Below are 24,420 nucleotides of genomic sequence, written 5' to 3'. Positions count from 1 at the left end.
ACCCTCCGAACCTGGGGACCTAAAGCAGAACGCATCACGTGGTTCTCAGCTCCGATGCCCAAGTCGCATGGGCCTCTGTTCGCTTTGCCTGCGCCTGGCCCTGAGGGGGAGGCTTACCACGGGCAGCGGGTCTCCGCACTCCAGGGGCTCCCTGATCAGCAGGCTTCTCTCTGATGCCGAGGCCAGCTCGTCCCTCAGGAGCTCAGCGGCACAGATGTGCGTAAAGCCGTATTTCTGGACTAACTTCTCACACTGGGTCCCTTTGCCAGAGCCAGGACCACCTTGAAGAAGAAGGAAAGACTGGGTTAGGCATCGTTGTCCTGACCGTTGCCAAGACATTCCCATTTGGGGGCACAGAAAAGTGAGGGATCATGAATGTCCCCTGCCATGGTGGGACATATGACTCTCTTTGGCACTTCAAGCCCTTTGCAATGTGGCTTCCTGACGGATTTCCTTTGACTGACCCCAACCCTCCTGCATGCCGAGTCACCTGTCGTTTCCCTATGAGCCATCACATTTCCTTCCTCTTTGCCTTTGCCCAGGCTGTCCCCCATGCCCAGAGCACTATCCCTCCTCACTTTCACATCTTGGAAGCAGCCCCAGCTTCCCTCCAGGCTCGGTACAGGGGCATCTCACCAGTAATCAGTTTTCTCCATCCCTCCCTCTCCCTCTCACCCCCCCCCAGACAATTTCTTCATCTTTATTTTGTGTATATTTGTTTTTACTGATCTGTGTACATTTTGTAGCCCCTCCCCCCATGTAAGCTCTCTGAGGGGAGGCTTGGCATTTAGTGCCCAGGCAGGGCTTGGCACAAAGTCATTTCTAAATGAACATTGGATGGAATTGAATTGAATCTTGTCCAAGAAGACTTGCTATGACATCTACCAAGTCTGCAGCAGAAGGCGATATCCTCTCCTTAAGATGGAACCCTTGACATGATGTCAAGAGAGAAGACAATTTGTGCCTGGTCCTGCCTATTTTATCTGTCTTTGGAGACCATCGTCGCTTCTTGGCTGACTCAGCCGCGTTGGGACTGTGAACCATCCCCAGAGGGAAGGAGCTGCCTTGGAATGTGGCTAACACTCAGCCAGGGCCTGGCTGGCAGCTGTTGTGGAGAGGCCCTGACTAGGAGGAGGGTCAGGCCTGATCCTCCTCCAAAGGTCTCTCCAAGATTCCCTCCCACATCAGCTTTCCTGCCCCATAGCCAAAGTTCCCTTTGAGTGACAGGTTGGGCTGAGTACAGCTTTGTAAAAACAAGCTGGAAACACCCCACCTAACCCATTTTTTTTAACAGTAGAAAAAATCACTTTTCCCAAATGAAAATAGATGGAGGGCTTTTTTTTGTCTTCTAAAAAAGTCCTCCCATCAAATTTGATATCAATGGAGCTTAATTCATTAAGGGCACATTTCTCCCATCATTGAGTGACTGCAGAGAATTCTATAATAGTGAAAACAATTTTGCTTACTTTGTTTTATTTTGGAATCATAATTAAAGCTGGGGGAGAATGGGGGAGGGGGGCATTGTGGAAAAAGGAAGATCTCATTTCAGGTCTTATCCTGGACATTTGCTGGCATAGATGGGTCCCTTAACTTCTTAGAGACCCAGGACACTCTTGGAGATGAGTTGCCTTTGGGGGTCAGTAGAGGGAATTTTCTATACACTGATGAGTAGGTCAGACAAAAAACAAGTTAAATTGTACATTATTTCATACATAGAGAGATACATTTATATATATTTTATTTTATATATGTCTGTACAAACATATGCATGTTTATGTATGTGTACATATATGCACACATACATATATGTATCATGGCAAAGAAGAGCAAGAAAAGCTTCTGTATCAGGAAAAAGTGCATTTTCTGCTTTGAAACCTTGGGATTTCAGAGCTAGAAAGGAAGAAGAGCTCACCTGCTTCCATCCCTTACCTGAGCTGCAAATCTCTTCTGAAATATGCCTCCCAAACATCTGTCTCCCTGTTATTCCCACCCTTAGTAAAGGACGCTTGTTAGCTCACCAAACAGTTGATCGCTGTTTCAAAGGAAGCCCAGTGTTTTCTCCCTGGCCTGTATCTCTTCATCTCCTCTATTGGGCCCTCATGAAAAGTTCTGTCTGGTACCTTGCTCAATTCAGATCCAGTCTATTTAATTTGCCAGTCTAGACACCCTATCCAAGAAGGAAATGAAATCAGTTTGAGAAGACTTGTTCCTAGTAAATCCTCAGTGATGTGAGTATATACTGCTTTCTTTTCTCAGTGTTTACAGGCTAAGCTTCAGAATTGTTGTTAAACTCATTTCTCTGTGGACCCAGGACTCTACCTTCTTCCCCTTTGGGGGAGCTAGGACACTCTGGGGCCTTTGACACTGTCAATCACTCTCTCCTCACTGATAATCTCTTCCCTCCTTGTTTTCCTCTGCCTGTTTGGCCCATCCTCCAGATCACTTCCTCTAACCAAGGGTGTCCCCCAGGGCTCTGTCCTGGACCCTCTTTTCTTCTCCCTTTGTACTACTTCACTTGGGGATCTCATCAGCTCCCATGGATTTAATGACCATATCTATGCTGATGATTCTCAAATCTAACTTTCCTGCCCTATCTATCTCTCCGCTGTCCTCCAATCTCCCATCTCCAGCTGCCTTTCAGACATCTCAGACTAGATGTTCGGTAGGCATCTTACGCTCCACTTGTCCAAAATGGAACTCATTGTCTTTCCCCTAAACCTTCCTCTCCTCTCACCTTCTCTATTACTTTGGAGGCCACCCCCATCCTCCTCGTTCCTTAGGCTCACAACCTCCCAGTCATCCAGGACTCCTCAACATCTTTATCTTCCCATGTCCAATATGTTGCAAAGGCCTGGTGATTTCACATCTGCCGTTTATCCCCAAAACCCCTTGCCTCTCTCCTCTGACACAGCCCCCACCCGGGAACAGACCTCATCATCTCACACCTGGATGACTTTGATTGTTGCTGGGGGTGGATGGGGGTGCGTCTCCCTGCCTCCAGTCTCCCCCATTCAGTCCATTCTCCATTCAGCCACAAAAGTGATTTTGTTAAAGCTCAGGTCCAGACATGTCACCTCCCCCACCAAATTAACTTCAGCGGCTCCTTCTCACTCCCAGGATCAAATACAACATGTTCTGTTTGTCGTTGAGTGTTGTGGATGCACAGAGAACTTATCGATCAGCTCAGATTTTGAAAATGTGCAGGCAATGGAAGCCAAGGCAGGTAATAGAGGGTGCCCAGAGCGGGCAGAGCTGCATCAGGATGGCTCCACATCACGAGTTGCATTCCTTCAGGTGCCCAGGCTTGAGTAAGCAGAGCTAAGGGCCCCCTTCCCCAACGTTATTTGGAGCTCAATTAGGCAATGTGGACAATGCTCATCTTAGCCAGAAGCCTAACTGCTACAAAGACATGGCCTCCACAAGGAGACCCAATTCTAGGAATAATATGAACAAAAGCTAACATTTGTTTACAGCTCTTTAAGGCTTGCAAAGTGCTTTACAAATATCATCTCATTGATCCTTACAACAACTCTGGTAGGTAGGTGCAATTTTTTTTTACAGATGGGGACACTGAGGCAGGGAGAAGTGCATTTTACAGGTGAGGAAACTGAGCCAGGCAGCAGGGAAGTGACTTGCCCAGGGTCACACAGCTGGTGTTTGAAGCTGGACTCGAACCCAGGTCTTCCAGACTCCAGGTCCAGAGCTCTAGCCTCTGCCTCACCAGCTGCCTTTTTGAGCAAACAGTAGACCTCCTTCCTATTTGCCAAATGAAGAGGGTTGTCTACCCAAGGCAACGCTGGATTAAAACAGAAGTTCCTCTGTAAATCTTAAAAGAAGGATGATGGATGATCACGAACTTGAGAAGACTGAACTGAAAAAAGCTGTTTCTAGGTGCTCCAGAATGACTCCAGCAGCAATGCATTAATGTTCCTGGTTTCCTGAGCCCCTCCATTGTTTGCTGTTGCCCTTTTTGATGGAACCTCGAGGTGAGGGGGTAATATACATAATGAGACATACCTTTTTTGGACATTGCCAATGTGGGAATTGGTTTTACTCAACTATACACATTTGTTTTCACAAAGGTTTGTCTTCCTTTTTTTCAGGGGAGAGAAAATAAATGCTCTATGATTGAAAAAAAAAGAAAATTTAATTAAGAAAGAAAATGGAAGGAATACAAATAAAAGAAAAGATGAAAAAAAGATTAGCAAAGATTATTATCAAGTAAACTGTTTTCTCCATCAGTTACAGCGGAACCACTGCACTTAGACTTTTTAGTCACAATCCCAGATGTGCTTCTAGAGGAGGTAAAGATGGTGCTACAGAGAACAAAAGGAAAGGCACCAAGTTGGACCACGTTACATAGAAGTCATGGGTGCTGGAGGAGACCAAACGGCAGAGTGAGGACACTGAAGGACCGAGTGCGAAGTATCAGAGGCAGGGAACAGCCCAAATACTGAGCAAGGGCAGCTGAGGGCATGTCCAGAACTGACCGCCAGCCCCCGAGCCTATTCTCCCATCTCTACAACACCATGAGGGTCTTGATTTCATTTTCTCTGCCCTTGCAGAGAAGCAATGGCTTCCTTGGGGGAAGGGAAGAACCTCCCAGCTGACAGGGGTCGCTCCCCAAGATAAGTAGGGAGAGGAGAAAAGAGCACCTGCCCACACTTGATCAGTTCGGTGTACCCTTGTCACTTACGTAGGCTTCAGTGAAGCATTTGGCAAAGTCTCCCATGTTACCTTTTGGGGAAACGCGGAGAGATACAGCATAGATGATAACGCAGTAAGATGGCCTGACAGACAGAAAGCCAAACTTTTAGAGCCAGGAATCACTGAGTTCAAAACCTGTTTCAGATGTTTACTATCTGTGAACATGAGCAAGTCATTTCTCCCTGCCTCAACGTTCCCATTTGTAAAATGGATAGAGCTGTTCTGAGGATTTGTGTAAAAGTTCTTGTAAACATTAAAGCGCTATATGAATATTAGATGATTACTGTTATTACAGTGAGTTGGAAAGTCTTCAATGGCATCCCCAGAGATTGGGGATGAGGCCACCAATTGGAATAGTATAGGTAGTAGTATAGTAATGTGTTTTAAATTTGAAGGTATGTCCTAAATACATTCTTCCTCTGGAAGGCTTGTTGTTAAACGCTCCCTGACTCATCCCTGGATATAATACTACCATGGAGGCAATACTTTTGCTAACGGCTGCCCTGGTCAGACCACATTTGGAGTACTGTGTTCAGCTAACAGTTTCTAAGAGTGTCACAGTTTTGGAAGGATGGTAATAAGACGGAAACGCTCCCAAAGAAGGCAGTCTGGATGGTAGATGGCTTCAAGACAATGCAGAAGGAAGATCATTTGAAGGAGCTGGGGATGTTGGGGGAGGGGGGAAGAAGATGCCCCTGGGGAAACCCCACAGCTGTCTCCAGGTACGTGAAAGACTCATGGAAAGGAACAATTAGACTTGTTTTGTTTTCTTCCACAGGGGAGAATGACAGCAAAAGAAGTGAGTGAAAGTGTCAAAGAGGAAATACTTCCTAACAAGCAGACTCAACTGCAAATGGAACAGGCTGCCTCAGAAAACAGCGAGTTCTCCCTCGCAGAAGGTCTGCACGCACAGTCTGGAGGACCGGCCACTCAGGGGATGCTGAAGAGGGATTCAGAGGGATGCACGGGTGGGACCAGCTGGCTGCCAAGGCTCCTTCTAACTCAGCGATTTTGAGACTCTCCAGGTCACTTTTGGTGTGTTATGTAAGCAACTGGAGGCTTGTTTGGTTGAAAATGGAGAGGAGGCTGCTCGCCCCTCCTGTTGGCTCCCACCCTTGTAATGTGGGCATTACCAGCCAGATGCAGAGCCTTTCTTTTTCCTGCTCTCTAGGCATGCCCTTCACTCCACCCCTTCACATATACTTCTCAGGTATTCTGAAATCAATTCATTCCCTGCTATGCACATGCAAAGAAGGCATTTCCCCCCCCTCAAACCTACAGCTTGCAGATGCAGAGACAGAAATCTTTGTGAAAGGAATGCTGCCTCAATTTTATACTTGTCTGTGTGGACGTGACTGTTGTCAAGACATTCAAGGAAGTGCAAGCCAAGACAGTGCTAGAATTAGTGGAAAATTCCATGGGAAGAGGGAGGAACATTGGAGTTAGAAATACGACCCCAGGGCAAAGCCTCCTACCAGACAGAAATAGAAAATGACTTGTTTTGCCCAATGGAAAAAATCCCAGATCTAGGTTTTTATCTGCTTGGGATGTTTGTAAGAATGAACAAAAGAGAAATAATTTTCTCTCCTATCATTTTTTAGGGCCTGACCCCTCCAGAGTTATTCTGATCTACCAACAATCTGCTTTAGCCTGTATACCAAGACCAGGGCCAGTTTCCTTCTTTTGTGCCCCTTTAACCAGACACATCCCTTAGTATCACCAATGATGGATCATATTATTTATAGTAAGGGGGGCATTAAAGCCCTAAATAAGGCAGCACTTATGAGCAACTTCAAGAACAGGAAAACCCCACAGACTTTGAGTTAGATGCCTGTCCTCCAGGACAGAAAGGGGGTGGGGTGGGGAGGAGAAGAGACACTTCCCCATTAGAATGAATGAATTCTCAGTTAGGGGAAGGTTCAGTACTGATGGACCACATCAATCACTGCCACTTCCTGAAGTCTCTCCACCAGGGCCCCAGTGTTTGACCATCTCCATCCCACCAGAAACTAGGACTTCCCTTCTGGTCCCCCCGCTGTGCTAGGGGAGTCTTTTGGCTTATCGAGCTGGGAACCAGGCTACCTTGCTACTTCCTGATGCCTCCTCACTCTGCTCCTGCATGGGCACTCCTTCCTCCCCCTTTCTACTGCCAGCTTCATGCATTGTCTTTCCTACTAGAATGTAAGCTCCTCCAGGGCAAGGACTGTCTTGTTTGTTTTATATAGATTTCCTTTGCTTAGCATAATGCTGGTACAGAGTAAGCACCTAATAATCTGTCTCTCTCTCATCTATCTATCCATCCGTCCATCTATCTACCCATCCATCTATCTATCTGCCTGTCTATCACCCTAGCAGCAGTTCCAGTTCCTAACTGTTTTCATGGACAAAGGTGCTGATGGCCATGGCTGGCCATCCCTCTTTACTCTCTTAAGTCCATCTCCTCTCCTTCTCTCTTGTCTGACCACCTCCAACAACATCATCTTCTGCTCTGCCTCTTTCTTCCTTACCCTTGGTCCACCAGGCTGCTGTGGCAGCTCCAGCCCTGGTGGCCAGGCTGACCAGACCCCTCTCCTTCCCCTTTAGTTTCTTCTCTATCCTGCTGAAAACCTCATCTAAACTCCACATCTCAGCTCACTTATCCCTCCAGGAACTCCTTGATACCTTTTAATACAACCTCTGTCTCTTACAGGTGAGGAGAAACAAGGTTTTTCTTTGAGATTCAGCCCGTCCTCAGTACATGACTGGAGAATGAGATGGCATGTGTGGTTCTTTCTCAACTTTCAAGTGCTATACACACGCTATCATCACCATCATCCATTCCCATCCCAACCAGCAATATGTTTATTCCTAGCTGCACGTGTCCTTGGCACAGAGGATATCATGTAAAAATAAAGGGAAGAAGAAAACCCCAAGCCAGTGACCACAGAGAATAGCAGGTCTCTCATAGAAAGAAGAATAACAATGGAGGGGAACAGCCACATCTGAGAAGGTGACATTGAAACCCATAGTCTTTGGTTTCTACACATGAATGAACAGAATATGGAAAGTAAGCAAAATGGATAAAAGATTTTAACACATGGAGGTGAATCCAACCTTACAGTCATCAATGAGACTTGGTGGGATGTAATTCATGACTGGAATATGGCAATGGAATAATATTCAGCAGAAACAGAGAGACAAGACAAAGGGGAAATGCTATGTAGATCAAGTCTGTATTTGTGAAGACACCTATGGATGAGGAAAGTAAGCAGGCTGGAGCTTTAGTTGAGTATCAATGATTAGAGAAACAAAAGTATTGTTTGGGGTGTATGTAATGATTCCATGATCAGAAAGTGGAAATAGATGATATACTCAGGAAAAAGATAATAATCCTGGCATGGAGCCACAATCTAGAACGCTGGATTTGTAGTCAGGAGACTTGGGTTAAAACTCTGACTCAAAATCATAGATACATCAAAGAGCTTCTGTCTCATCATCTGTAAGATGGGGATAATAATTACTTCAATGCATTACTTCAATGGGTCATGAGGGGAAAGGTCTTTGCAAATCTAAAGGGAACATAGAAAATGAGTTAGTGTTCTTATCAGTAGTGATGGGAGCAGTTTGATCACTGGAATTCACTCTGTTAAAAACAGTTGATGAATTCTTGAAAAATTCTTTAAAAAGAATTTTTTAAAAAGTGAAAAAAATGTTAAGAGAAATTGCTGCTCTAGACTTGAATGAGCCCAATAAAGGCCTGATTGCTGAAGCAGAAATGGCAGGAACCTTGGGAGGAAGTGGCTGATTCACTTAGCGTCCTGATAGATGAGGAAGAAAGCTGGGCAGTCTGATGTACACCCTCGATTTGGGCAGACCTATCTGGTGCAGTGTCCAAGACTGAGTCATAGGATAATAATAGAGTTAGAGCCAGAAGGAATCTTAGAGGGCATTTAGTCCACCTCCTCATTTGACAGATGAGGCAACCGAGGCACAGAGTGGCTGTGAGACTTAACCAGAGTCACGCAGCTGGTCTGTGTCCAAGGGAGGACTCTCTTTCAGGGCTCCCTGCTTTAAGCCGTGGTCACCACTACACTGAACATTGCAGGGGAGGGGAAGATGCAGGAAGCGCCCTCCTCCAGAGTCCTTTGAGAGGCGAGAGTGAGCTGCCTGGTTCCCTGAGAAGGTCATGTATTAGCCTTACCTGACAACCATTTCTGTGGGACTGTGGAGCACACAGATACAGGATGGAACATTTCACCATTGCCTAATAAGCAGAATTACTGTGCCCTCATGATTTCTTTCTCTTGAGGACTGGGCCACAGTAGCTGCTATGGCTTTGGCCTCCATTTACTAACATCTCAGTCCAAAGACAGCCAGGTATCTTCATCTCAAGAACGATGCTCAGCTGGGTGTTAAATAGACGCACTGACCACTGGAAATCTTTAGCTGACAGGGCTACAGCTGCGGTCAGGAAGCCATCATTTGCCTAGAAGAGTGGGAAGCCTTGGAATCTTAAATAATTTCCATGAACACTTGGTTCTTTTCCTAGCACTGACATCTCAGTCTCTTCTTGTCATAGGAAAGACACTGGGCAGGCTTGTGGAAGATGCATTTTCATGTGCAGACACTGCACTGCTGTCTCCTCGGCTTCAAGGAAAATCGATGGTGGTTGGGTGGTCTTAGAAGCCTTCTCCCCTGACCCCCTGGCACTTGGAGCAGCCCCGGAACTGAGCAGAGGGTACTGGGTTATCGGGATGGAATGAGCACCTGGAAATAACTGGAGGATCTGGCTTGGGGACTTCACTTGGACTTCAGTGGATCTCGAGCTTAAGACCCAAAGTCTTCAGTGAATGCACAAAGCTGAGGCCAGAGGCATCGAAAGAATCTGGAAGGCGAATTTTCATGGGGAAGGCTCTTGACAACATGCAAAAAGGAACAGTCTTTCTTTGTGCTGCCCAGAAAGCCAAATGGAATTCTGAGCTTGTGCCCCTCCCATTGCTTCCTTCAGGGGTTGCAAATGATAGAGGTCAGGGGACATCTCAAGGGCCACAGGTCTGGGGCTCCCAGGAAGTCCTCTTGCCAACCCAGAAGCTCTCTTTTTACAGATGAGGAAACTGAGGCAATCTCTTGCCCAAGGTCACACAGTCAGTATCTGAGGTCAGATTTGAACTCAGACCTTCCCAACTCCAGGCCCAGTGATTTGTTCACTGTGGCACTTTCTAGCTGTAGTAAATAGAGAACTGACTTGGGAGTCATGTAGATCTGAGTTCAAGTCCAGCTTCTGACACCAACTCACTGACCCCAGGCAGGTCATTTGATCTGTCATACCCCAGGTAATTCTCTATAGCACAGGTGCTAACTTGTATTGGTGGAGGGGACTTCCTTACTGGAAGTTCCCTACATGGCTGCACGGAAGGAATCATAGATCCCATCCTAGTCAGTGCTATCATCTTTCCAATTATTCACTTTTTACCTGTCTTCCAAATTAACCTCCCCTCCCCCCATGAGGGGATTGAATTAGATACCGTAAGACTGGGCACCAGTGATCCTGGACTTTCGACATGTGATGTAAGAACCCCTGGTGGTCTGCAAGAGTCCTAATTCTGGGCCATGGTTGTATCCTTCCTTTCTCTCCCCTCCAACCACAACAGTTTTATTTACACCTTGAAAGACACACATTGGAACCCAGAAACAGTTAATAGGTTCCTCCTCTTGCAACATCTTCCCCCAGAGACCCACAAGTCTCCATTACTTACACCTAATTAAATAGCCAGTATTTACATAGTGATTTAAGGTTTGAAAAACACTTTACATATATTAACTCATTTGGTCCTCATGACAGCCCTGGGAGGTAGGTGCTATGATTATCCCCATTTGGCAGATAAGGAAACTGAGGCTGGTGATTTGCCCAGAGTTACTCAGATAGAAGGTGTCCAAGGCACAATTTGAACTCGGATCTTTCTGACTCTAGGCCCAGAACTCTATCCATGGTGCCACCAGCTGTTCAGAAACACAAGCTGGATAGACTTCAACCTATGGAAGGGTCCCTGGAAAGCGAGAGTTCTGGGAATCACCATGAAGCCACAATGAGACAATGAAGGATAATGCGCTAAAATGAAAAGGTCTGGCATTAGGAGCTCGAGCCTCGGGCAGACCACCCTCTCTCTCTCTCCGGGTCTCGGTTTTCCCATCTTTGCAATGAGTGGGTTGGAGTAATGACCTCTAGCTCCAGTTCTATGATGCTACCTGGATCACCTTGGGAGAGTGGAGAACAACCTGACCTCACCGGATCACCCCAGAACCCCAGTGATCAGCACGTGTCTCAGAAGCCGCGATTCTGAGTGGACTCAGATGGGACCCCTCCTGCGTCGTCCGCCAGCCTTCCCTTGGTCTCTCCCCTGGGGGGCGCACCCGCTTGGGTCACTGTTCTGTTAGAAGTGAAAGCTTGGGTCTGATTCCATCCAGCGCGTGCCCAGGACCCGTGGTGGACACCAGAGGGCGCCATAGCCCAGGTTTCACTTGGGCTGCTCCGGCGATTAGGAAGGTTCATCTCCTTCTTCCCATTACTCCAGGTTTTCCCTTCTTCAGTCCCCCTACCTCACGATAAGGATCCCTTTGGATACTTGTCTTCAAGCACCCTGGGGGCAGCAGAGGAGGTGGCACAGTGGAGAGAGTGGGGTCTGGAAGACTTGAGTTCAAATCCAGCCACAGACACTTCCTCGCTGTGTGTCCCTGGACAGTCCACTTGGCTTCTGTCTGCCTTAGTTTCCCCAACCATAAAGTCCGGGTCATGATAGCACCCCCATCCTAGGGTTGCTGTGGGGCTCAAATGAGATAATATTTGGAAAGCTCAGCGCAGTGCCTGGCACAGAGTAGGGCGCTTCACAAGAGCTTGCTTCCCTTCCATCCTTGCATGCTCCCACCTAAGTCCTTTCTCCAACAGGCTAACCTTCTCCTCCCCTATCCCTCAGTTCCCTCAATATTTCATCATACAGCACAATCTCAGAATCACCAGACGTTAGGGTCAGGAAGCATGTTTGTGGTCACGTCACTGAGGCTAAGAAAAAAAGGACACACACAAACAATAGTGCATCCAGAAGAAGGTGAGCGGGGGGGGGGGCGACTAGTCAACCAATGAAATTTATGAAGTGCCTACTAAGCACCGGGAGAGGTGGAAGATGAGGCTTGGCCTGTTTGGCCCCAGACGCCAGAACCGGGAAGGCACCAAGAGCTTCCTAACAATGACTGCCGTCCATAGCGGCTGTCCAGAGGGGAACGGGCTTCCTCAAAGGGCTGTGGGTTCATCTTCTTTGGAGGAAGGGTCATGGATGGTAAGTGGATGACCAGGTATCAGGTGGGTCCCGGGGCGCTCCTCTGGGGGCAGGGGCTGGCTCTAGATCACAAGGGATCAGAGGGACGACAGATCTCATGATCAAGTCTGACCCTTTCATTTTACAGGTGAGGAAACTGAGGCACAGAGCTGTGACTTAGCCAGGGTGATGCAGGGAGTTAGTGGCAAAGCCAGGATTTGGACCCTGAGGCGTCCTCTGCCTCTTGAGGACCATGCGAAGCCTTGTCTTCCTCCATATCCAGCCTAGAGCAGAGGGGAGGGCAGCTGGAGGGAGGGTTTGGGGCAGGGGCTGCTTCATCCTGTCTCCTCAGTGCCTGACTCACTGCCTGGTGCACAACAAATGTTTATTGACCCATCAGTGGATGTGATTGGCTCACCCACAGGGTTGGGAGGTGACCTTGGGGTCCTGCCACTTTGAGGACCATTGGGATAAATGTTACAGATTTGGAGCCCAAGGGACTTTGGAGACCCTTCTGACCTGCCCTCCTCATTGAGTAGGGGACCCTGAGGCCTCAAGAGCTTAACTGAGGATTCACTGTCTGGGGCAGTGAGGACACATTCAACCTCTGGCTCCACAGCTCTAGTCAACGCACCTTCAACTTAGCTCAGAATTCTGTTTCCACAGCACATTTTATGTCCTCTCTGAGTGGGAGAGCGACAGCCTCAGGGTTCTGCTTGCAGGGCTTTATTTTTGTGTGAAGTTGTGAATGTCTTGGCCATCTTTGGGACTGAAAGGGGTCCTGTCACCAAAATACATGGGCATATTCTGTACCAGTGCTGGCCCAGGCTTCATGGGATTTGAGCAGGACGGATCCCCAAGGCCTCTCCAGGCTTCTTCCTCTCCTTTGTTAGTTTCAGGGGATGGGGTGGGTTAGAAAACAGGAAGTCTCATTCCACACCCCCCCCCCCCCGCAACTTGGTTTCTCCTAGAGTTCTTTTCTTTTTCCCCAGCTTAGCATTTCCCTCCTCTCCCCTACCCTCCCCAAATCCTTTGCCTCTCAAGGCCTCCCATCATCTGGAATCCCCCTACCCCTACCCCACAGCTTGTCCCACTGGACCCACGCGCCTCTACTCTGGCCTCTTTGCTTGTCCTGGGAACATGTCCTTTCTCCCTCCCACCTCTCCACATGGAATGCGTTGGCCCCCTCCTCCTTATGAGCTCAACTCAGCTGGAGTCTTAACCGTAGGAGAAAGGAGTTGGCCTTTCCAGGCCACAGGCCCTCTGTCCTCCTGGCTGCTGGGACCTCGAATACCTGAAACAGCCACTTGGGAATTAATCCTATGTCATACACTGTCTTTTTCCTTTTCCATCCAGAGTTCCTCTGATGCCTCATAGAGCATGGAGGGGGACCTTGGGCTCTTAAAGGCCAAGCCTAGATAGGGCAGGAGCCCTGGGGTTGGAGGGGGTGTCCAGCTGGAGAACAGGTCCAATGTGTCTGAATAAGAAAGCAAGAAGCCGGTGTTTCCTCCATGGGAGAGCACATGGGAACAGAGAACTGGCTTTGGGGCCAGGGTCCCAGAGAAGGACTTAGAGCTACACGTGGAAGGGGGCTCAAGGGCCAGAAGGCAGTCCCATGCCTTCACTGGAAGGATTAGGAAACTGAGGCCCAGAGAAGTCTCCTCCTCCTCTTCTCCTTCTTCTCTTTGCTGATGGGGGTCAGGCAGGAATGGCCCCAGGACGCCTCCCTCCTCCACCATCCATCTTCTTATCAGTGGCTACCTATTGTTCAGGTGGGTCCCAGCTCTGCTTTTTGTGTTGGGCTGGTGCTTCTTCTCCATGGCCACTGCCAGTACATACACCTCATCCCCTTCTCATCATGCTTTGTTCTTTTGGAAACTGAGTCCTGAGAGAAATGATTCTTTCTCTCTCATATTAATAGCCAAATATTAAAACTGGGGAGAGAGGGCTGATGGAAGACAGAGTTAACTTTCTTTTCATTCTGGGTATTACTAGGGTGGGGGATACAGATTCTTTGTCTAGATTGCCCAAGGCTGGGGGTGGTCTGGGTGGTCTGGGTATAGGGATAGTCTCTGACATGACGTGGCTTTCAGCCCTCAGTGGAGTGAGCTCACTTCTCTTTGTAAAGTCCACTTCTCATTAATCATTAACAATGAGAGCTGGCGGCCATCCTCAGGAATACTCACTCCTCTTCCAAAAGGGCATACGGGGCAGCTAGGCTGAACAGTGGATAGAGCACCAGCCTGGAATCAGGAGGACCTGAGTTCAAATCCAGCCTCACACACATAACACTTACTAGCTGTGTGACCCTGGGCCAGTCACTTAACCCCATTGCCTAGCAAAAACAAAACAAAACCAAAAGGGCATACAAGCCCTGAGCCCACCATGATTGTCTTTGGTTTAAGCTAGGGATGACCAAATGATCATCCTTTTATCAAAATGCTGGCATTATTAATAAAATGATGAAATTGCCCAGAAATTATGTCTCTCAAACCCTTTTAAACATCATGATCTCCTCCTGGCCCTGCTCCCAACCTTCCAGATACCTTCATCTCCTCCTCTCCCCTTTTCATCTTCCCTTTGTGTGTTTTCTTCTCTCATCAGAAAGGAAGCTCCTTGAGGACAAGGGACCATCTTTCTTTTTGCTTGGATTTTTTGTTCTCCTTCAATGAGGATGAAAATGGCATCAAGGTCATCTACTGTACTGAAGATAAATTATTTAACTTGAAAAGGCTACAAGCCAAGACTAAAGTGGAGGGAGTATTGGTCCATGGTTTTTTGGTACACAGATAATTGTGCACTTAATGCAGCCTCTGAGGCTGAGATGAAAGTATGGATCGATTCTCTGCTGCCTGTGCTAAGTTTGGCCTGACAGTTAACACCAAGAAAACCCAGGTGCTCCATCAGCCACCACCACACTATCTATACGTGGAACCAGCAGTTACAGCAAATGGAGAAGATCTGAAATGCTGTGGATAAGTTCACTTATCTTGGCAGTATGCTTTCCAGGGACAGACATACACATAGATAATGAGGTTGATGCACTCATTGCCAGAACTAGCTCAGTGTTTGGGAGGCTCCAAAGGAAAGTGTGGGAGAGAAGAGGTATTAGACTGACTACCAAACTGAAGGCCTACAGAGCTGTGTGCTGACTTCATTGTTGTATGTCTGTGAAACCTGGACAGTAACAGCACCATGCCAGGAAACTGAATCGCTCCCATTTGAATTTTCTTAGGAAGCTTCTGAAGCTCACCTGGCAGGATAAGGTGCCAGACACCGAGGTCCTTTCTCAAGCTGAACTGTCAAGCATTCAAACCCTGCTTCAGAGAGGACAGCTCCCCAGTGGGCTGGCCATGTTGTTCAAATGCCAAATACACGCTCTCCAAAAAGACTATTTTATGGCAAATGCTTACAAGGTGGTCAGAAGGCAAGTGCTCATGTGGTGGTCAGCAGTGATACAAGGACACTCTCAAGGTCTCTCTTTAACAATTTAGGAATTGATTGTGTGACATGGGAGACACTGGCACAGGACCACTCAGCATGGCGTGCCCTCGTCAGAGAAGGTGCCCAGATGGAGAGAATCCACCCCAAATGTTCACACGGACTGTTTGTGCCTGACTTGTGGTAGTGCCTTCTGACCTCGTAGTTGGTCTGATCAGCCACGGTCGGACACATTATACCTTGACCTCCACGGTGATGTCATTTGGTCTTCTTCATAACTGAAGGACAACGGCCAACTATTTGTATTCCCAGGACCTAGCGCAATGCTGGCTGCACAGTCATTGATGTGCCCAGTGCAGTGCTGGCTGGGTGCTGGGCAGGCAAGGACTGCCCTGGCCTCGAGGAGTTTTTTGGACTTTGTGACACACTTTTCATCTACTGTTATGTGCTGTTGCTACCTCAGTCGCTGATTCCTGTCCTGGATTGTAAGATTCAGCACAGCAGATCTCTAAATCCACTGCTGTGCTAGCTATCGATGGCGCGGTCTTGGTTAGGGGCTGCAGCGGCTCAGGCACAGTCTCTGTCCCTACAATCCACCTTCCAAATTAGCCTTCTTACAGTAGGCTCAGAGGCTGATGATAATAGTAATAATAATAACAATTAGCATTTCCATAGTGCTGGGCACTCAGCACGCTTTACAAATATCACCTCACTTAATCCTCACAACACCCCTGTGAGGTAGGTACGATTATTATCCTCATTTTACAGTTGAGGAAACTGAGGCAGGTGGTGGTTGTGACTTACCAAGGTCACACCACTCATAAGTGTCTGAGGTCACATTCGAACTCAGGTCTTGCAGACTAAAAGCCCAACGCTCCATCCGCTGAGCCACCTAACTGCTATCTGAACTTAGTAGCTATTTCCATTGAAATTCATGACTTTTCACGCACAAAGCCTCATTCCCACTGGGTCCCCTTCAGGACTCTTTCCCCCTCATTCGTGGTCGATTTTCCTGTCCCATGGGGCTGCAGTGGAGCCTATGAACCTTCTTAGAAAGGCATAAATAAGTACCTAGGGTTGCAAAGGAAATCAATTACATCAAAATATGTTGGAAAAAGCCAAGTTCGCGGCCCCAAGGTCTGACACAGTCCTCGATGCTGAGCGCTCCCTGCTCCCTTCACGTTTCACTCTTCAAATGAAGCTCTTTCCAGATTTCTTTGTATCACTCATCCTTAAGAGCGGATTGCTGGAAAGCACGATAAAATCCTTAGTCATTCATGATTGTTGCAATTGCCATAAGCAACCAGGGAGGGCTGGCTTTTTTTCAGTTACAATGTAACACCACTCTAAATGTCTCTTAATAGGTGGCATTAGAAAAACAACTCTTTCATTGCTTCTTCGTCCTTTCTCGCCCTGATTTCCAGAGTGTTGTCTCAACAGTGGAATTAGAGGCCAAAGGGTGTGATGGTTTTTGTAATTTTTACTGAAATTTTGTAATTTTTCCCAGGGCATGATTATTTTTTACAATTTTTGCTGAGTACTTCCCAGTGCTCTACAGAAAGGTTGTATGAGTTCACAAGTCCACTGACAGTGAGTGTGCCAGCCTCCCCATGAACTTGCCCTCGAAGAAGAGTTTAGCTCCTATAATTTTTAATGTCACTTTAATTTGCATCTCTTTGATAATTAGTGAGGTTATCACTTCTGACTATCAACACTGTTTCCCTTTTGAGATTTGCTGTCCCTATTGCTTGGCCATTTGTCCACTGTGAATTAACTGTAAGCTGCCCCAGACTTTTTGACTTTGTCATTCTCATCCTTTGGCACCTGGAACTCAAAGCCTTCTAGGCCTGCAAGGGAAAAAATGAGCGCTCAGCCCAGTGTTCTGAGCTCTTCCGGATTTCACTTCCCACTGTCCTTCCGCATTTATCACTGTCCGTGCCTAGGGGCACCTTTGGCTTTCCCAAGTCTTTCTTGATGCTCTGAGAGTCAGGATGGACTGCAGTCCAGTCCTGGCAGAAAGAAACATCCTGTTCCGAAACACCTGGCAAGCTCTCATTCAGGCGCTAGCCTTGGGCAGTCTGCTCCCAGTACAAACAGCTCCAGTTGTTCAGAAGGTTTTCCTGACATCAATGCCAATTTCTCCAAGCTACAACATCCCCTCAAGGCTGCTGGTTCTGCCCCAGGGGCCAAGTGCTTTTACAAATACAATCTCCCTTGATCTCAAGACAGCCCTGGAAGGGAGGGGCTGTTATGATCTCCATTGTACAAATGAGGAAATGAGGCAGGCAGCACTTAACTTGCCCAGGGACCTCCAGCTGACAAGTGTCTGAGGTCACATTTGAACTCATGTCTTCCTGATTCCTAGTCTCATGCTCTACCCACTGCACCACCTGGCTGCTGAGTCTATTGTGGTGATAGGTTCCGTTGATGTAGTTAACTCCATGCCTATTCTGTGAAGATACAGAGGATCTGTTACATTGACATTGGAGACAGCAAGGTTTGAAGGCCATCTGAAATGGTCACCCTCCACGCTTGTAGAAAGACACAATGTGAACATTCAAAAAGCAATGAACTTGAGATTTCTGGGGCCTCTAATATAATTTTGTATTAGAGGAGAGCTAGATCCAAGCCACACACACCTGGGCGACCTTGGGCTAGTCATGGACCCACTCGAGGACTCAGTTTCCTCAACTGGACCATGAGAGGTGGGGTGGATGGCCTCTGAGGGCCCTGGTAGCTCGAAACCTATGATCCTGAGAGCCCTGTCACCTGGTAAGTGATGATTGGATGCAGGGGATAGAGATGAGTCAGGAAGCTTAGCTGTGTGACCCTGGGCAAGTCACTTAACCCCATTTGCCTCAGTTTCTTCATCTGTAAAAATGAGTCAGAAAAGGACACGACAAATCACTCCAGTATCTCTGCTGAAAGAACCTCCAATGGGGTCATGAAGAGACAGATACGACTGAACTGAAACCCAGAGGTTATAATCGCCAGACATTGGGAACTTTTTCTAACACAACACCAGTTGAGATTTTAGAAACAAGCCTTAACACCATAATGATTAAAACCCAAACCCCACCCCAATCTGCTTGTGGCATTATTCCAGGCCCAGGCTTCAGAACCTGGAAGGCCAGCACTCACCAATCACAAAAATCATCTTGGACTTCTTCAAATCTTCTGCAAGATCTGTCAAATTAAAACAATTTAAAAGTGATTTGGCTGGAAAGGCTTGTTTGAAATCGTGATTTGAGCATCTAAGGTATGTACAAGCCTAAACCTGTTTGGTGGTTTGTTCCTACTCCTACCAAGAGGGCAGGGTCCTCTTCAGTCTTGCTGAGGGGCAAGGGGCTGATGTAGGGAAGTCTTCCAGCAGCATTTGGAAGGGGCCAAGCTTATCTTCAGGCCTCTCCCACACTGTCCTGGCTGCACCATGTCCACCTTTTCCCCATGAGGTTGGCAGGACCCTCATGCTGCCCTTGGCCCCCTTGGACATCCAGGAGGTTGGATTCCTCCTGGAAAGCATCCCGTGCGTGTGTAGGTTGTCCCTTTTTCTCCCACTTGAAAATGTGCCTGGCCAGGGCTCCATGCCTCCAGGTTTTGGCTGGATTAGCTTTTTGGGGAATTCCAGAGCTGAGTGTTGAAAGGACCCTCAGTGGCAGTCCAGGTAAAGCCACGCTCAAGAATCTCCCTTATCTCCTCTTAATCTGTCCGTGTGTGCGAGAGCTTCAGTTTTAACTTTGTGTCCCTAGCTGGCACAGTGCCTTGTATACAGTAGGTGCTTAATAATTGCCTATCAAATGAATGAACATATGAATATATTTTAGCATTGAACGAAACTTACCTTCCATGGTGTCCTCTCCAAAAATGTTTATCTCGTCATCTCCCTGAAAAATACAGCAATTTACAAATTGAAAACAAAAAATCATAAACATGAGAACAAATATATTTTCTTTGTGTTTAACATGCACACAGAAAAATATTCAGATAGTTTGACCCTGAAATAACTCACTCCTTGTTGCTCATGAATGGGGGCAGGGACAGATGGTTGGAAAATAACTTCAAAATGAGATTTATTTGTTATGCTAGAATCTCAATAATGAGAAGGCTGGGTTGCCTCCCAGACACCTCCCTGTGCTTTAATGCTTACCAACGTCAACCAGTCAAGCTATCACAGCCAACATCAGGTGGAGAGCCCCAGCCTGCATACTAACCAGGCCCTAAGACCCAGAGAATACTTAAGTTTTTGTCTTTGGCTGTTTTTTGGGTTTTTTTTTTTTTTGCCAAACTCCCTTCTATCTCTCCAAGAGGTTTAGGGATTCAGGGTCATCTTATGAGAATGAAGCAGACGTTATGAGGATTTTTCTGTTCTAAGTCACATAGAGGCTTGGGGTAGAGACCTTGTTCTTTGTGAGCAGGAGGCAGAGGATGTAAAGACTCATTTAATGCCTCATTTAATGTTCTGGGAGGAACTCCTCAGTGGGAGGAGAGGATTGTAGGGGCAGAGGGATCCTCTACAGGGCTGGACGTATCTTCCAGGGTGGGAAGGCTGTTGGGTCAAGGTAAAGACAGGAAAGGAGTGAAAGAGACAGCCAAAGCTCTGGGAACCAAGGGATTGTCCCTTTCCTCCTAGTTTGATGCTGGGTACATGATGGACCTGGCTTCTCAAAGGGCTCAAAGCTTAAGACTTTGGGCTAAGCGAACAGAAGGATGGTAGAGCCCAGGAAGAGGCAGTACCTTGGCTGAGGACTCTGAAGGCCCAGAACTCTCATTCAGCAGAGTCAAACCTGGCAGGGACTGCCGGACCAGGGGGATGCTACTTGGTGGAGATGACACGATGCTTCAGACCAGTGGGAGCAGGGGGATGATGTTACTGGAAAACCATGGGTTTGGTTAGACTTGCTCTCGTGTTTCTTATGTGTGTGCCCCTCCACACTCTTTCCCTTGGCACGTCTACTGTTCTCCTCTTCTAAGCAAGGAGTGGGGGGATAGGGGGTCCCAGATTTATAGGGGGCATGTTCTAGTGCTAATTTTCTTATTGTGACACTTGATTATATGCCTTAAAAATTGTGTCCTCTGACCCCTAAAAAAATTGGGGGGCTTGTGAGCTCACTATCTTCTATAAACAAACAGCCCATCCATCCCTGAATGACAGTAACAGACCCCAAACTATCCCTGAGAATTTGACAAACAAACTCTTCAAGCATCATCACAAATAACACTGTCACCTACAATTGCCTGGATGCAACACAGAACCACAAACATTTAAGGGTAATATTTCAAATAGATATCATTGTGCCCAAAATGCATAATCAGTCCAACTCTGAGGAATGAAAGGCTTCCATGATCTGGATTCCAGAGGTTCAGCAGGAAGCAGGATGAGGCACACTCATCCTCCCCATGGCTTGGTCTGTCCTGGAGCTGGCCTGCCCAAGAAGCCCTCTGTGAGCCTATGGAAGATGTGTGAGCTCCCAAGGCTGCTGAGAAATTACTTAAAACAGGGATTTTTAAGAGGCAGCTAGGTGGCACAGTAGATAGAGCACTGGCCCTGGAGTCAGGAGGACCTCAGTTCAAATTTGGCCTCAGACATAACACTTACTAGCTGTGTGACTCTGGGCAAGTCACTTAACCCCAATTGCCTCACAAAAAACAAAACAAAACAAAACAGGGATTTAAACTGCCTTGGGGAAGGGTGCAGAACATTCAATAGAAGTAAATAAATATCAGGATAATAACTTGTCCAAGGCTTGGTTTTCTTTTTTTTTTTTTGGTCTGAACTCCATGGAAAAAGTGAAAAAATGAGATTAATAATGATAATGATAATAGTAATAGCTGACATTTATATAGGGCTTAAAGGCTTGTAATATGCTTGAAATACATTCACTTGAGCGTCCTAACAACTCTGCAGGATCGATCATCTCCTTTTTACAGAAGAGTAAACTGAAGCTCAGAATTAAGAGACTTGTCTGTGTTTGCACAACTAGTCAATGTCAGAGACAGGATTGGAACTCAGGTCTTCTGACCTCCTGGCCCAGTTCTAGGAATGATGCTTTGAAGGCTTTTACAAACCTGTATACCTAATTCAACCACGGCTAATAACATCTTTTGGATGACATCTTGAGGTGTTGAAAGCAAACTGGGAAACTGAGGGAGCCCCCATTGTCTGGGGAACAGCTGAACAGCCATTGTAGATGGATGTAATGTAATGTAGCTGTGCCCTAAGGTGTGACCAAAGGGAGATTCCAGAGAAATCGAACCAAGTGACAAGAACCAGGAAGCAATCTATATGATGACAATATGGTGGAAACAAATACATTTGAAAGACTTAGGATCTCCCATTAATACAAGAATGACCAACTGTGATTCCAGGGACTGGACGATGAAACCTGCTGCCTGCCTCCTTAGAGAGAGGAGATGGAATCCTGGGGCAGAAAGAGACGATGGGGGGTCCCGAAAGTCTGAGTGCCATTGTAAGCTATGTTTTAAGCTTTCATAGCCTAAAACCACTCCGAGGCTTTTGGGAAAACCTAGATTTTTGGGACATGATCAATGGAGAATTTCTTTCTTTCTTTCTTTCTTCTTTCTTTTCTTTCTTCTTTCTTTCTTTCTTTCTTTCTTTCTTTCTTTCTTTCTTTCTTTCTTTCTTTCTTTCTTTCTTTCTTTCTTTCTTTCTTCTTTCTTTCTTTCTTTCTTTCTTTCTTTCTTTCTTTCTTTCTTTCTTTCTTTCTTTCTTTCTTTCTTTCTTTCTTTCTTTCTTTTTCTTTCTTTCTTTCTTTCTTTCTTTCTTTTTCTTTCTCTCTTCTTCTTTCTTTCTTTCTTCTTTCTTTCTCTTTCTTTCTTTCTTCTCCTCCCTCCCTCCCTTCCTCCCTCCTTCCCTCCTTCCATCCTTCCTTCCTCCCTTCCTCCCTCCTCCCTCCCTCCCTCCTTCCTTCCCTCCTTCCTTGGCAGTTAGAGTGGGAAGAAGAGAAAAATATATCTTTGTTAATTGGAAGAAATAAAATTAAATTTTAAAAAGAAAACAAATCAGGGATTTCTTTTCTCCTTTATAATGGTGATGTTAGGAACAGCGTTAACAGCTGCCATCAACATCGCCTCCCCACCCTTACCCCACCCCCACCCCCATGGAGTCTGAGTTGTTATGTCCCTGCCTGGAGCCAGGACAGAAGGAGCGATCAGCATCTCCCTAGACTCTAGGCAGACCCGAGAAAAGCCTCCTACCTTGTTATTGTTCTCATCCACACCCTATAGGAAGAGGCTTTTATTAAGGTTTCTCCCTGTTCTATGTGAGGATCAGATGAGGGTGGGCACGTAGCTGAAGGGCAGCCATGTTGAAGAGGGTTTAGGTTTGCTTGGTTGGCCCCAGGGGTAGAAACCCTGGGGGGAATTTGCAAAGAAGCCATTTTAAGCTGGATGTTAGGAAAAACAATCATGTAGCTTCCTAAGAACTAGAATTATCTCCCAGAGAACAGGGCTGGTTTTTCAGGTCAAGGTTGGACAAGATGACCTCTGAGCACCCTTCCCACTCTGAAGGTCTCTAGTTCTAGAATTGCCCTGTGTCCAAGGGCTGGCCCACAGTCTTCATTTAAATGAAACACAGGATGATGGGGACTTTTGACAAATGGGTGTCATTTTCCAATGAAACAACATACTTTGCTGTTTGATTCTGAGTCTTTTGTAAATACACTCAATTTCTGAAATGACTTTGGGCACCTTTGTTAATGGGTGAGTGACAAATACTCCTGGTGGGGATGAGCTGTTGCCAAGTAAATGTAATGGCACTAAAACCTCCTATCCTTTTCAAGTGCTGAATCATGCTCTGCTTTTCTCTATCAAAGTGAGAAACTGTCATTTTAGGAGACTGGTTACAGAAGGCACAGAAGGTGAGGGGATAAGGCAGTCATACTACTGAATAAGGTAGTCGTCATCTCCAGAGGTATGGTTACCTATCTCAAATCACAAGTGGGAAAATGTCAATTTGTCAAACATCAGTTTAACTATGAGTGTCTCTGCGGTGGTTTTCTCTGTCCATCCTTTCCTCCTTCCTTTCTTTCCTTTCTTTCTTTCTTCCTCCTCCTTCTCTTTTCCTTCCTTCTCCTTTCCTCCTTCCTTCTTCCTTTCTTCCTTCTTCCTCCTTCCTTCCTTCCTTCCTTCCTTCCTTCCTTCCTTCCTTCCTTCCTTCCTTCCTTCCTTCCTTCCTTCCTTCCTTCCTTCCTTCCTTCCTTCCTTCTTCTCTTCCTCTTCAGCCCTTTAGCTAGGCATTATTCAGAATTATAGTTCTGTGCTGGAAGGACACAATGAAATTGGAGTGTTAGATTGTCAATGAGATGGAGACTCATGGTATTTATTATAAGGTGAGCTCAGACTCTGCCTCTTGAAGTGGCCATTTTGATATTCAGAGCAATTGACAAAGATGGCACATATCAACAAGAGCTCCTCCTTAACAGAGTTCTCCCAGCCTTTTGGCATGATAGACAGAATGTAAGTGCAGTTTATGCATGACTCAGGAATAACTCTTCTAAGAAACAGCCACCATTGGATTCACGCTTGTGATGGGGGAAAAGACATGGCAATCGCACTTGGGTCCATGTCCCCTGCTTCTGGAACCTTTCTGATGTTGTCTATGGGAGGCTAGGTTGGCAAGTAGACCTAGAATCCCAGGGAAAAGTTAAAACAAGCCTCTCGTTTTGGAGAATAAAGGGCAACCTCGATAGTCCATAACTTGTTAAAATAATAGTGTGGAGGGACAGCTCGGTAGAGTAGATGGGGGCTGGTTCATGCCCTGTCTCTGACACATCTGAATGGTGTGGTTATGGGAAGACCACTCTCAGTGACCCTCTAGACCACAAACTCTAGGGAAGTTGCTGATCTGCCCAAGTCTAGGTAGCTGCTACTCTGGGAGTTCCTTATGTCACAGATATCACAGGTCTAGAGCTCATGACAATACTGTAGTGTGCATTCCCGACTTTGTTTGTCTGACAGAAATGTG

General features: G+C 46.7%; 1 protein-coding gene across 3 annotated transcripts in view; it reads right to left on the bottom strand.

The window, feature by feature from the left end:
• The window catches only part of AK5 (adenylate kinase 5), a 220,621-nt gene that overhangs the window by 12,113 nt on the left and 184,088 nt on the right, over positions 1–24,420 (bottom strand). For all 3 annotated transcript variants that reach the window (XM_078156725.1, XM_020968537.2, XM_020968539.2), the window contains exons 9-11: positions 19,279–19,321; positions 18,579–18,623; positions 118–281 (exon numbers count right to left, since the gene is read on the bottom strand). In XM_078156725.1, coding sequence (XP_078012851.1) covers positions 118–281; positions 18,579–18,623; positions 19,279–19,321 — 252 coding nt within the window. The remainder of the gene's footprint in view (positions 1–117; positions 282–18,578; positions 18,624–19,278; positions 19,322–24,420) is intronic.

Source organism: Phascolarctos cinereus, unplaced genomic scaffold, assembly GCF_003287225.1.
Source record: "Phascolarctos cinereus isolate Bilbo 61053 unplaced genomic scaffold, phaCin_HiC Scaffold_5;HRSCAF=322, whole genome shotgun sequence".
Classification (NCBI taxonomy): domain Eukaryota; kingdom Metazoa; phylum Chordata; class Mammalia; order Diprotodontia; family Phascolarctidae; genus Phascolarctos; species Phascolarctos cinereus.
This window is presented reverse-complemented; position numbering and strand designations above follow the sequence as displayed.